This window comes from Herpailurus yagouaroundi, unplaced genomic scaffold (genome assembly GCF_014898765.1).
Source record: "Herpailurus yagouaroundi ecotype Mexico unplaced genomic scaffold, PumYag 186, whole genome shotgun sequence".
Classification (NCBI taxonomy): Eukaryota; Metazoa; Chordata; class Mammalia; order Carnivora; family Felidae; genus Herpailurus; species Herpailurus yagouaroundi.
This window is the reverse complement of record NW_024412417.1, coordinates 29,592,781-29,607,234: the sequence shown is the minus strand read 5'-3', so window position 1 is coordinate 29,607,234 and position 14,454 is coordinate 29,592,781. Positions and strand designations below refer to the sequence as shown.

The window sequence follows — 14,454 nt, the reverse complement described above, 5'->3', positions numbered from 1 at the left end:
CTTGGCTTAAAATTTTACACAGGTTACATACCAAATCTGACAACACATTAAAGAGCATGTTTGTTCTCTAAGTATTTTTCAAGAAGCAGTTTTTTTAAGTTTATTTATTTATTTTGAGAGAGAGAAAGAGAGAAAGAGTGGGGGAAGGGCATAGAGAAGGAGAGAATCCCAAGCAGGCTCCACGCTGTCAGCGCTGAGTCCTACACAGGGTTCAAGCCCATGAATTGTGAGATCATGACCTGAGCTGAAATCAATAATCAGACACTTTACAACTGAGCCACCCAGACGCCCCAGGAAACAGTCTATTTTGTTTTGTTTTATTTTATTTTATTATTATTTTTTTAAATTTAAATCCAAGTTAGTTAACATATAGTGTAATAATGATTTCAGGAATAGAATTTAGTGATTCATCACTTACATGTAACACCCAGTGCTCATCCCAAGAAGTGCCCTTTTTAATGCCCATCACCCATTAGCTCATCCCCCCACCCACCTCCCCTCCATCAACCCTCAGTTTGTTCTCTGCATTTAAGAGTCTTTTATGGTTTGTTTCCTCTCTGTCTTTATCTTATTTTTCCTTCCCTTCCCCTATGTTCATATGTTTTGTTTCTTAAATTCCACACATGCGTGAAATCTTAGATTTGTCTTTCTCTGACTGACTTATTTCACTTAGTATAATACACTCTAATCTAGTTCCATCCATGTTGTTGCAAATGGCAAGATTTCATTCTTTTTTGATCACCGAGTAATATTCCATGGAAGCAATTTATTTTATTTTATTTTTAAATTTTTTAATGTTTATTTATTTTTCAGAGGGAGACAGACTGTCAGCAGGGGAGGGGCAGAGAGAGAGGGAGATACAGAATCTGATGCAGGCTCCAGGCTCTGAGCTGTCAGCACAGATCCTGACATGGGGTTTGAACTCCAGAGCTGTGAGAGCATTACCTGAGCCAAAGTCAGATGCTTAACTGACTGAGCCAACCAGGCGCCCTGTGGAAGCAGTTAATCTTTTAAAATCTCCCTTGGGCTCACAAAACTCTCTCTATAGTATGTAGGCCTTTTGCTATGTCATTTGACAGATGGAAAAAAAGCACCCCTGTAATTGGACAAATGTCAGATAATTGGAGGTGGATTATTTACAAGGCTTTCCTCATGAAGCAAACCTGTAAAGTAATTACTACTCTTCCACTGTTTTACACACGAGGAGATGGAGGCACTCAAAGCCCCTTACCTTACCCCAAATCCCAAAAGTGGCCACTGGCAGAACCCACAGTCAAAGCCAGATAAATCCTACTTCAAAATCTGTGTTCTTAAACACTGCAATAAAACCTCCCTGGCTTCATTTCTTACAGTTTGCTTTTATTCCGGTGGAACTCTGGAGCCATTTTTAATTTATTGGGGTTTTGTTTGTTTTTCAGAATGATGATGGAGGGAGTAAATACAGCATCTTCAAAGTGCTTTCTTTGATCATGTGAGACTTCAGTTGCCACCAGCTTATCAAGGTCCACAGCCGAGGAGGCCCCCATCTCTACAGAACTGGCCCTGTCTCTGCTTTTCCCAACAAGTTTCTTCTTCCCCGAAATGCCTCAGCACTTTATCTATTTCTCTCTTATGTTCCCCTTACATCCCACGTTCCTCAGCCATTCCTTCATAATCTATTCCAAATCTGTTCCTATCCATGCATCTCCTTGCTACCACCCACCCCCAGGCCTCCCTCATCTCTGCGCTGGACCATGAGAGCAGCATCCCAAACGGTCTTGCCGCTTCCACTCTTACTCTTACCCGTGTGACTATTCCCTCCACAAAAGCCAAAAATGACCTTTTTTGAAAAACCACACCGGGGGGCGCCTGGGTGGCTCAGTCAGTTGAGCATCTGGCTTCGGCTCAGGTCATGATCTCACGGTTGGTGAGTTCGAGCCCTGCGTCGGGCCCTGTGCTGACAGCTCAGAGCCTGGAGCCTGCTGTGGATTCTGTGTCTCTCTCTCTGCCCCTCCCCTGCTCGTGCTCTTCCCTATCTCTCGAAAGTAAATAAACATTTAAAAAAAAAAAAAAAAAGCACATCGGATCTCTCCTTAAAGCTTTCCAGTGGCTTCCCACCGCATTTGTGATGACATCAATTCCTTCAATGTTTCACAAGAATTAAGATGATCTGGCTTTCTCTTTTTCTTCCACCTTTTTTCCTACCCCCTACATGCCTACCCACTATGTTCTAGCCACAAGTTTTAGCATCTGAAGCCCCAAAACTCATTTTCATCTTGGGCCCTTTGTACTTCCTACCTTCCCTTTCTGGAAATTCTACTTTCGGGCTCCTCCTCACATCATCCACATCTCAGTTTGGAGGCCACCTTTCAAAGAGGTCTTTGCTGACCACACAGTTTAAGAGAATCTTCAGTGAACTTAAATCATATAACTGTTTTCATAGCTTGCATCCCTACTTTTTAAATTTTTTTTCATGTTTATTTATTTTTGAAGGAGAGTCAGAGTGTGAGTGGGGGAGGGGCAGAGAGAGAGAGGGAGACACAGAATCCGAAGCAGGCTCCAGGCTCCGAGCTGTCAGCACAGAGCCCGACGTGGGGCTCGAACTCTCGGACTATGAGATCATGACCTGAGCTGAAGTCGGACGCTCACTGACTGAGCCACCCAGGCACCCCGCTTGCATCCCTACTTTATGAATTTATTTGTTTCCTGTTTTACATCTGCCTCTCATCCTCATCCTCTTCCTGCCTTTAAGAATATGAGCACTCTGAAACTGGGGACGTTGTCATGACCATTGTGGCAGTATACTCTACCTGACCAGAATAAATCCTCAATAAATATTTATTTGATTGAATGAATAAATTTGACTTGCTTTATGTGTTACTTGATCTACAGTAATTTGTGGCCATAACCCTCTCTTTCAAGATTTTAATGTCCTCGAGGGCAGGGAAAATATTGGGTATATCCTTAGAGGAGCTACTTTGTTGTGTACATAAACATCTACTGATGTGGCCATTCCAACTTGTCTTAGTTTGCTGAATTCAACAGCTTTTAAGGATTAGCATCTTCCCAAGCTCTGTCACGCATCAGTAAGCTGCTTCCAAACTCAGACTTGTCTATTCTCTCATTCAAGGTCAAATCCAATCCTTATATTACCCATATCAACTAGTCCTAACAATAGCTTGGGATACTTTTTTTTTAATACATAGAATGAGTTAAAGATTGTTCTATGGGGGTGCCTCGGTGGCTCAGTTGGTTGAGTATCTGGCTCTTGATTTTGGGTCAGGTCATGATCTCACAGTTTGTGAGTTCAAGCCCCACGTTGGGCTCTTCACTGACAGTGTGGAGCCTGCTTGGAATTCTCTCTCTCTCCTTCTCTCTCTGCCCCTCCCCCACTCATGCTCACTTGCTCTTTCTCTCTCTCTCTCAAAATAAATAAATAAGCTTAATAAAAAATTTATTTAAAAAAAAGATTGTTCTATTAGCCTTACTTGAGTTCCATCTGCACCAATCTTGTTCAGGGCTCCAACAGTGCTATACAGAAAGTTAATGATCTTATTGAAATTTTCATCTCCAATACTCCAGGATCCATCCACCATAAACACCAGGTCTGCCTTGGCAGCTCTACATACTAAAGAATGAATTTTGAATCAGAGATAAGGAGAAAACATAGTTGTTGTCAAATCAACAAAGTAGATGATCTTTTCCTCCTGGTAACTAGAGCCCATTCCCATAGAAAAGGTATAAATAATATTCTAAGCTTTTAATCATTACACTTCCTGACAATCATTTCTTTCCTATGGTCAACTTCCTATTCATGACTGAGAAACTTTTATCAAACAGGTGGAATCAGAAGAGGAAAAAAAAATCCACCAATCTCAGTCCCCAAAAACAGAAAATGAAAGAATAGAAAAATGAGGGGCTAAAGCAATTTAGAGACAGAAGTATCAACAAATGCTCTCCAGTGCTCACTTATTAAAAGAAAGCCCAAACTATAACTCTGAGCACCCTGTCCTCTGCTTATTGAGTCAGTAACTTCAGAGATTCAAATTCAGAAGAAAACCGTGGGACACAATGGAAGCAGATTAATCTACAACGTGGTATGCATTTGGGCTGAGGCCATAAGCAAGATTTCAGCCTTGCTCTACAATTCTCTCTATACTTTCCTGCCACCCATAGGTACATGTCAAGAAATGTACCCTAACGCTAGCCCAGGGAAACTATTATCAGTGGGTATTACTGATTTCAACATAACAAGCAAAAAACACACCAAGAAAAACCTACTCTACTGAAAGCATTTTTTAGTAGTCCTTTGTTGGTATTCTGTGTTGTTTCAGATTATCTATGCCTCTCTTCCCCTTATTAGTATGGATCATTGTGGCTAACTCTGTTTTATGATGAAACAAACAATTTAATCTTCAATAATCTGAATCTTTTAATCTTAGGCCAGCTGCACACAAATATTCTATGAGATAATGTGCCTTTCTCCTTTCTTTAGGGAAAAAAAACACACTGGGTTTTTATTTTATTAAGTGCAACTTTATTCCCTTAAAGCTATTTATAATATAGAATAAACCATCTCCAGGTGAGGTAATACTCCAGGATCTGGTGTGGTTGTTCTCTTAAATTCTGAGATTAATAAAATTTTATAAATTTATGGTTTGAATTTAAAGCTAAAAAGGATCACAAGATATGCTAATTATAAGCTTATTAAAGAAAACCCTGTCCTCTGTTTCCAAGGAAAAATTAAATCAAGATTAGATTCCAACTTTGAAATGAGAGCAAAATCTATTTGAAAATATACTCAAAATGAAAATTTTACTTAATCAGAGGGCACAAATACACCAAAATGCACGAAGGAATTACCTCTGGGATATGAAATTGTGTTTTTAATTTTCTTCTTTGTACTCTTTTCTACTTTTTAATGTTTGTTTAATAAACAAACCCAACAGAAACCCTAAACCTAAAATCACAGCATTATCATATTATTCTTTTACCTTCTTTTGCTGGTGGAATGGTCGGAGGAAAAGTAGGTGGTTGAGTAGGAAGTGATTCTGTAAAGGAGAGGGCAAGAGAACATCAATTAGCCATCACATCTGTGGCGAAGAGAGGGAGGTCATGGAGTCATAGTTCTTCAGGAAAGTCAATGATTTTGACTATTGTCTTCTTGGAGAATTTAGCGACTACTATAAATCAGCCTCAGCCTGTGAAAACTGGCTCCCTCCATCCCCTAAAACTCAGACTGAAAGCTTGAAATACCATTTTGCCACAATTCAGGTTACCCAGCAGGAGTCAATGCAATCAAACTGTCAACTACAAAGTGGTTCTAATGCTGATTTAAGGCAAGAATCTTGCCAACCTATTTCAGATTAGTCTCTGGCTGCTTTCACACATATAATAAACGTCATTTCCATTCTGCCTAACTAAGGACTGACCATCAATCCTCGCTCAATAGCCCTCTCTCCTTTCTCACCCTGCATCCCCCAGATATGGTCCCCAGTGGAATCTAATTTGCTCTCTGTTCTGCTCAGACTGAATCTGGAAAACTTTCAGTTCTGAGGACCAAATGGCAGGACATTGGGAGACTACCGTGTGTCCACATCAGTTTAACCTGGATGAGGAGGGACGAGAAGTTCATGTAACATGCAAAGTGTGGTTAACGAAAGGAACAGAGGAAAGTTCAGTGAGAGCGGTGCCTATCATAGCCGTTCATGTGGCAAAGGGCAAGAAAATTATGGCATCATTAGGTAAACATCCCAAATGTTACTATAGTCTTTTCTTATTCTCATCTGACATTAAAAGTATAAGGAAAACTGAGAAATGTCTTTTTATTATCTTAGTTTAATTTGAGGGAAACCTCTCAACTAAGCATAGCCATTCACTCTGGAGATAGTAAGCACCAAACAGTGGGAAAGAGTTCAGGCAGACTGATTATTTTTCAGGATGGTTGTAAACAGAATTCCTTCACTGGCAGGAAGGTTGAAAGAGATGAATTTTAATTTTAAGGTCTTTTCCAATTCTAAGAGACAATCAAATGAAATTATTTAAGTAAAATCAACATTAAAAAATGAGATAACTGTATACTACTGATATGGAAACTAAGATTAATTAGTATGTGAAATGAAGCAAGACATATAATACCATGGTATGATCCCATTTGTGAAACATAAAAAAATCTGATATATATATATCTGATATATATCAATATATCATATATGTCTATATAGATGTAGATTGGATAGAATCTGTCAGGTAGAATTTCTTGAAGGAAACCAAGCTGGGAAGAAAGAATGGGGAAAGAGGGAGGTCAACAAAGTGCTTTATACCTTTGTTGCATTATTATGGATATATATACACACATATATATGTATATATATGTGTGTATATATATGTATATATGTATATATATATATACACATATATATGTATATATATATATATATATATATATATATATACACACACACACACACACATCATTTTTATCTTTTAGAGACAATTTTTGAGCTAAAACATTTCAAAAATAAAATATAAATTGAGATATCTTAATACCAAAACTAGGATTGTAAAGTTCTCTTGAAAACACCATAAAATACTTCCATAGCCAGATTTATTTATCTTAAAATCTGTGGAAGTAATGGGTCATCTTTATAATTGTCCATCTTCTTTAATGTGGAAAATTGAGGCATATCCTAAGTTCTAAATCCTAAGAACCAAATCAATGAGAAGCAATGGCAGACAGACCAATATGTTTGGGCAGAACATCTGGCCAAAGAATCTTTTGGGTGGGAAGAACCACAACGAACTATTAACACATATTTATATTCTCTATGTGGCATACAGATGGCCCTTGACTTCAATACGTGAGCGGTTGTCACATAGAAGACAGAGCAGTCTTGATCTACATTGCTTCCAAAGGTTGAACTAGAACCAGTGGGTAGAAGCTACAAGAAGATAGACATCCCCTATATAAGGAAAACATTGACATCACACAGAGCTATCCAAATTAACCCTGGGTTCGTAGTTAACAGTTGTGGAGTTAGGGTTAGGGGGAGTTGAAATAGACCAGGGATTGCAAACTCAAAAATTTTTAGAGGTCGTGCAAGTAATGAATATGAACAAAGAACTAGCCTAAACATTGAGTGGCAAACTTGAGAGCACATTTACTGTGTAAAAAGAGACAGCAGTTGGTCTCAGCAGATTAGCACCATGAGGATATATGCCTGTCCTGTGTTGTCAAATCTTTTGAACCTTCAACAAATACTTTAAAGCTTGGGGGGGGGGGGCAGGGAAGTATGGCTCAGAGAAAACATATCTGATGGTGATATCTAACCCATGAGTATCAGTTTGTGACTTCTAAGAAGAAAGTCATGGTGATAACAAATACTTGTTCAATAAGATACAGGTAGAAAATTTCCTCAATAGGTTCTCTTGGATCTTCACCACCATATGACATGAGATAGTAGGTATTAAATTTTACTGCCGAGCAAAGAGAAGCTCAGTGATGTACAAATGCCCAAGGCTGTAGATGTGAGAAAGAGTCCAACCAAGCCTGTTTGACTCTAAATCTTGTGCACTACCAGGACCCTAATAACTTTAAAATTATATGATCCTCTCTATCCAAAAAAACAGAAGTCTAATCAGCAATGAAGAGAAACATACTACTGATACATCCTACAACATGAATAAACCTCAAAAACACACGCTAAGTGAAAGATGTCAGATGCAAAAGACTACATATTCCTTATTTCCATTTAAATAAAATGTCCAGAAAACGCAAATGTGTAAGAAAAGAAAGCAAGTTGCCTGAGGTTAAACACAGAGGATTGTCTGTGAACGGGTATGAAAGATCTCTTTGGGTGGACAGAAATGTTCTAAAACTGGATTGTAGTATTGACTATACAACTCTTGGAATGTACTAAAAACCACTGAATTGTACACTTAAAATGGGTGACTTTTATGATATATAGGTTACACCTCAAAACTACATACGCAATATAAAATGCATATATAGTGCACATGCAAACTCTATTTTAGAGTTATGAAATGAAGTCTTTATATTTGAAAAAAAAAATGGATGATTCCATTTATTATGCTTTCATTTGAAGGTCACGCATTGTTGATGATTTCTTCCTGCTTATGCCAGACCACATAGACAATAGAACTTTCCAAATGTCAGATACATGATAGAGGGGCTACCAAGAAAACCCATCGCCTTCCACCTATTCAGATCTAAATCGTCAGAGACTTCGAGCCTAAGTTCAAGATACTGAGTTAGCCCACAAACGTTTTCCCAGAATTCACTACAATTAAAACCATTCTCATGTTTGTGGCCTTTACGTCAGGAATCCTTTATTAAAAGCCATTCCAAGAAGTTGACACTCTCCTTGGTCTTTAGAACATGTAAAAAGTGCTTTGTTTTAATTTTATACTTTGCCTTTCCCTTCAGTACATCAGATCTGCAGCCAACTTGGAAAAAGTGCAAGAGCCTCTTAAGTAGGCAATAACTCGAGGGTCAGCCATTTGGAACATCTTGGCTCCATTCCCACCTCATAGCTGTGGTAATATGCCATTGTTTGAATGTCAGGACCCGGTCCTTAAACTTCATTTCACACTCCACATACCACAAAAGTTTCTTATGGATATAGATCACAATATAGGTCATTGTTTCAGGCACTTTGCTATCATATGGCCTTATAGTCCCTTGTGAAGCATATGGAGGATGGAAAAAACCCATACAGATGACATCAGTGGGCCACATGCGGTGAATTATGGGACTGGAGAAGAGGACGAAAAACTTGTATTACAGATATTCCTGGGCAGCAATAGCTAACATTTTTCTAAATGGAATAAGGTTTTTGAATCAAAACAGGATGCCTAAAATACTGTTTGTTCACAGAGACAGGGATCAGGAGAGGACACACTTAACTTACGTGTTTTTTCCATTATGCTGACACTGGGTCCCTCAATCTCCTGAAGTTTTGTGTAAACACTGATTTTATATTCTGAATCAGGCTGAAGTCCGTAGAAGCAATGCCTGGTTGTCCCTCCGCCCACAGTGGATTCTTGCTTTTTTGTATCTAAAATAAAAGTAGAACAAAATGTACATGCATGAAATTTTTAAAAACAGCTACCAGTAGATAACTTGCTTCTGAAACACTTACTATGCATGGCCTAATCAGATAACTTCAGAACAAATTACACTTGTTTAGGTGCTGTATCTTTTCCTAAAGAGTTAATACATCCACTGATTTTTTTTGTAATTGAAAATCACATTTTCTATGTTAAAAAAAAATGAGAATAAAAGACTCCAGAGATCAACCCTTTAATGGAAAATTATTAATGCATATAATTGTGTGTGCACATCATAATTGATATCTTGGATCTCTTGGTGTGGAGGTGAGTATATTTTTTAGAAATTAGAATATTCTTTTACAAACATGATTCTCCAGAATACAGTCAACCAGTTACAAATCGACAAAAAGATACATCCTTTTGGCCCCATACAACTTACTACCATGCAAAAAGATGCCCTTCTTGGCAGTGGCCTAAAAATATAGGTATGGAGTTAGAAATTATAGGATGCTAGGCAATCCTTATGCCTGTGGATGAAGAGGTGTTCCTCCAGGGTTTCCGGAACTTCATCCACAGGTCCAGATTATTTTCAGAACTGCTACAAATGCAGGCAAGAGCTTAGAGCGTCACTGAGACAGCCAGGAAGTCCCCAGAATGTCCGATTTCCTACCTCTCAGCCTTAATTTTTAACCAACACTCATGATTTCTTTCAACTGCAATAAAGACTCCTAGGAAGCTTGGAGAAAGCTGCCTCTACTCTGAAAATCATTTTCTATTCTTTCAAAATCACAACTGAGTAAGTAAAACATGGTACTTCAGTGGCTCAAGGCCCTAGTTCCAAAGTTCTTTTTGTTCTACGAAGAAGACAGCAGTATACAGCCATCTCCACAAAGAACCTTCTCTTTCTTGTCTCCACCATGGCAGAAGCACAAAGAACCTAGCAGACCTGATTAACTGTTGGCTACTTTCTTTATTCCCATACTCACAGCAAGATTGCTTCGCCTTTCTGGAGAAATTAGTGCTGGCCCTTGGGTCTGGAGTCTAGGGTAGTTGGATTTATTATACTCATCATTTTCTGAGGGCTTACTATGTGCCAGGTTCTGTGCTTTGTATTTAGTGATACAATAACCAGAAAGATAATATTAGCCAGCATTTAATGAGCACTGACCATGTGCCAGGCACTATCCTAAAGATTTTACATGTATCGGCTCATTTGATCCTTATAATAGTTATAATTGCTCCAATCTAGAGACAAGAAACCGAAGGCCAGAAAAGTTAGTAACTTAATCAAGTCCATATGGCTAAGTAGCAGAACTGAAATTAAATTCAGAACTCTAAATCACAGTCTCAGAGGACACTGCTTTAATTTCCATTAATATATCATAAAATAATGTAAGTTAAATGGTTTTTCTAAATAAAAGTTTCAGAGAGGCTGAGTGCATATGAAATGAGCAAACATGATAGCTTGCAGAGATCAGATGAGGACCCCTTACGAGTCGGGGCTTTATCACTCCATTGGACAAAGCTGCCTACCTTGGTGGCTTTAATTACTGAAGAGTCTCAAATGGGTTTTCTTCATTGGCATAGAGCATTTATTATTTTATACTACATAGTTAATTGGTTAACAGGAAGAATTGATGCTACCATGAAAAGAACAATTATTTAAAAAGACTAGATTGATCTTAGTTTTACCCATAAGTTGTATCCATCTACTTAATGCCTTATAGAACTTTATTTCTAGGAATTTAAAAATCCAGTGTTAAAAAACTGCATTGATTAAACACATTACACATATTATTTGCTGGTTAAAAAAGAACTCCTTCAAACTGTTAATTGAAATTTATTAAATATAAATAAAATATAGAAAACAAAAACAGAACAATACAAAATATAAAAATGTTAATTTTTCTATTTTGAAAGAATAATACCTATTAAACTTCAATCTGTAATTTAATATATAATGGAACAAAATATACATGTGTTATAACATACATTTACTAGAACAGACATGATATATATCATTTCAAACTTGTCCATGGACAAAATCCTTCTTTGAAAAATACAAGTAAGATTTTTAAAACTATAAGTAAATTAAAGCCACTTATTAAATGGAACTTGAAATTTATTTTTTTATTTTAATGATTGATAATATAAAGGAGTTTCAAAAGTGAACTTCATATAATCTTTAGTAATATATTTGTTGAGAGTGACTTAAGGTCTACTTCAAAAATTTTCTTATCTATGTGACAAAATGATGAAATAAAAAATTGTTGGGGCACCTGGCTGGCTCAGTTGGATAAGCATCTGACTTTGGCTCAGGTCATGATGTACAGTTCATGAGTTTGAGCCCTGCATCAGGCTCTCTGTGGTCAGCACAGAGACCGCTTCAGATCCTCTGTAAGCCCCCCATCTCTGCTTCTCCCCCGCTGGTTCTCTCTCTCTCTCTTTCTTTTTCTGTCTCTCTCAAAATAAAATTTTTAAAATGACTTAAAAATTTTCCCAGGTGTTTGTGAGATTACATCTTGCTGTGACAGGAATTTGATAGTAAGGAAATGTTCATAAACCCTGCACTCTGTTTTGTTGGCATCCCAGTTCAGTCTGTGGTTCCCAGGTTCAGGACCCCACATGAGCTGTTTCTTTCTAACCCTTACCCACAACTTTGGAGCCTCTTGCAAGCTTTTGTGAGCCACCTATAAAACAAAAATTTTCTAAACCCTTATGGCATGGATATTTATCCATTTCCATAAAAGCTTCCAGGAACTCTACAGGAACCAATTCTAGAAAAGTGCTTTTCTGTCATCTCTATTTCTCATGGATGTTCATGCACTTTATCAACCCTCAACAATAGAATATAAATTGGTTTTACTGTTAAGCAACAACATAAAAATCTCAAAGCCATGGGAAAACTGGAACAGGCACTGTAAAATTTTGGGAAATGATATTACTTTAATTCCCAATAATAACAAAGAGGGGTTACATGAATGGGGATGTACCCATGTTGCTTTTGGCATGTGTGATTTAGGTCTAATGGCTTAGCCTTAAAAGAAAACATTTAAACTGATCAAATGATGACTGATTTCCTCAACTCTTTGTGCCAAAAGCAAGGAGTTAATTTATTTTTTTGGAACAGGAGAAGAAATTCTGTCTTTGTGCATTCATTCTTATGAACCATGGCTAAATACATTATCTGGGTTATTGTGCTGAAAACGATGCCACCAGCTTGACTCACCAAAATGTCCTATGAGTAGTTACTGAGATGCACAAGCAAAGAATATCCAGGATCCAGAATACTCTGCTGGAATTTTATGACATAAATGCTTCCAATCCCTAGGTCTCTCAAATACCCTGACACACAATTGTAATGTCATTGCCGGGGCACCTGGGTAGCTCAGTCGGTTAAGCGTCTGACTTTGGCTTAGGTTAGGATCTCGTGGTTTCTGAGTCTGAGCCCCATCTCAGGCTGGCTGCTGCCAGGGAAAGGCCCACTTGAGATCCTCTGTCCTCCTGTCGCTGCCCCTCCCCGACTTGCATGCTCACTCGCTCTCTCTCTCTCAAAAATAAATAAACATTGAAAAATAAATAAAATGGTCATAATGTCACTGCCTCAAAAAGCTTAATCTTGAGACTATGTTTTGTTTCATACGATCTTTTGTTTTGGATCTGGTGTCTGGTAAGGCAGGCTCTCCACTACGCTGCAATTCTATTGATGATACTGCAAAATTGGCATTTAAACATTCAGTGACAGAAGACAAGTTGAGCATTCTTTGAAATCTTCCTTAAGCAGTCTAACAAGAAATTCACCAAGTTATGGGGACTACAAAGGGAATAAAGTATTTGGGATCATGTGGCATCTAAATACATGAACTTAAAGGGAAATGATATACCCAACCTTGGATGCCAAGTCAACTCAAAAATAGCTTGGAGAACCAGACAGAATTCCAGAGCATCCACAGAACTAACGGAAACTCTCTTGGAGTTCTGAGCTACCTAAGACCAACCAAAAAGTCTCTGACTTGGTCTGTTCTATCATTAACCAAAAGCCTACAATTTAATTTGGCAAATGGATGAGTGACTCAAACACAGATTTATTTCAGTCTCTCCTGAGAGGACCTCATCCTTCTGGTAATCTTTCTTTCTTTCTTTTTTTTCCTTCTTGGCTATAAAAAAATGTCATAATATTAAATGGGTAGAGGACATCTGTTGTTTTTGCCTGTCTTGCAACCATTCTCCCTTTCTTTGAATCTATTTTTCCCCACTCTTGGTCTTCATGATTTGGGAAAAAACTGAGTAACAACCCTTCTCCCCTCCAGATACAGAGGTGGGAGGCAACCAGGTCCGACCAGTTTATTTCATGCCCTTGAACTCAATGACAGATTTAGGGGCATGTGACCCAAGCCAAGCCAGTATGACTCAGTTCCTGGACTTTTGTTGGAATTATTGAGAAAGAAAAGCTCTTTTTTGACTCAGGCTGGTTAAGCTATAAACTGGGAGGTGTCATTCTGGATCCGACTGGGGCCAACTCAGAGAATCTGGCCGAGGATGAGTACAGAGCAAGAGAAAGGAGCAAGACTTCATCCTGATGGCATTGTTTGAACACTTAGATCCAGATGTGCCTGGTGCCGGACACTTCTAAACTTCTCAGTAGTCAATAAATTGACCCTTTTGTTTAAGCTCCTTTTATCTGCATCCCTACCATTTACAAACAAACCTGAATGATACAGCCTGGCCACTTTATTCACAAAAATCTTGGAAATTTGTAGGTATTACCTTAGATAAAAGCCTCAAAAAAAGCCTCAATTTTAGAGAAACTGAAGCCCAGAGAGTTGACCAGCAATTATGGTCAAAGCCGAGGGCCTCTCCACTGACTTCATCTCAGAATACAAGTGCGTGTGACCAGACCATGGGGATTATATTTTTTAAAAAACTGGAAAAAATTACCTGTCAAACAGTAAGAATTTATCAGAAACGTTAAAAAATACGTCACTCTGGGATAAAGCTTTTCTCCATCACATGGAGGAGTCAGATCCCATTTCTCTCTAGTATCTCCTCTGGGATAGAAGGACTAAACATTATGCACAGGTAGCATATGTAGCCAATGGGAGACACTACAAAGTTAAAACAGAGGGGCCCTGAAACTCATCTCCCCATGGAATAATCTGCATCTGACCACAAGTCCTTCAAAGGCACCAATCAGGATAATGATTTTATTTCTCTGTAAAATAAACAAACTCCACCTCAAATCAAGCTCCTAGATACAGAGAACAGACTCATGGTGGCCAGAGGCAGGTGTTGGGGGGGGGGGGGGAGGAGAAATGGGTGAAGGAAGTTAAAAAATGTTAGAGAGAGAGAGAAAGAGAAAGAAAGAAAGAAAGAAAGAAAGAAAGAAAGAAAGAAAGAAAGAAA

General features: G+C 38.2%; 1 protein-coding gene across 5 annotated transcripts in view; it reads right to left on the bottom strand.

The window, feature by feature from the left end:
• Positions 1 to 14,454, bottom strand: part of COL14A1 (collagen type XIV alpha 1 chain) — a 213,341-nt gene that overhangs the window by 93,072 nt on the left and 105,815 nt on the right. For all 5 annotated transcript variants that reach the window (XM_040494323.1, XM_040494326.1, XM_040494322.1 and 2 more), the window contains exons 24-26: positions 8,910 to 9,056; positions 4,974 to 5,030; positions 3,468 to 3,607 (exon numbers count right to left, since the gene is read on the bottom strand). In XM_040494323.1, the coding sequence (XP_040350257.1) occupies positions 3,468 to 3,607; positions 4,974 to 5,030; positions 8,910 to 9,056 (344 nt within the window). The remainder of the gene's footprint in view (positions 1 to 3,467; positions 3,608 to 4,973; positions 5,031 to 8,909; positions 9,057 to 14,454) is intronic.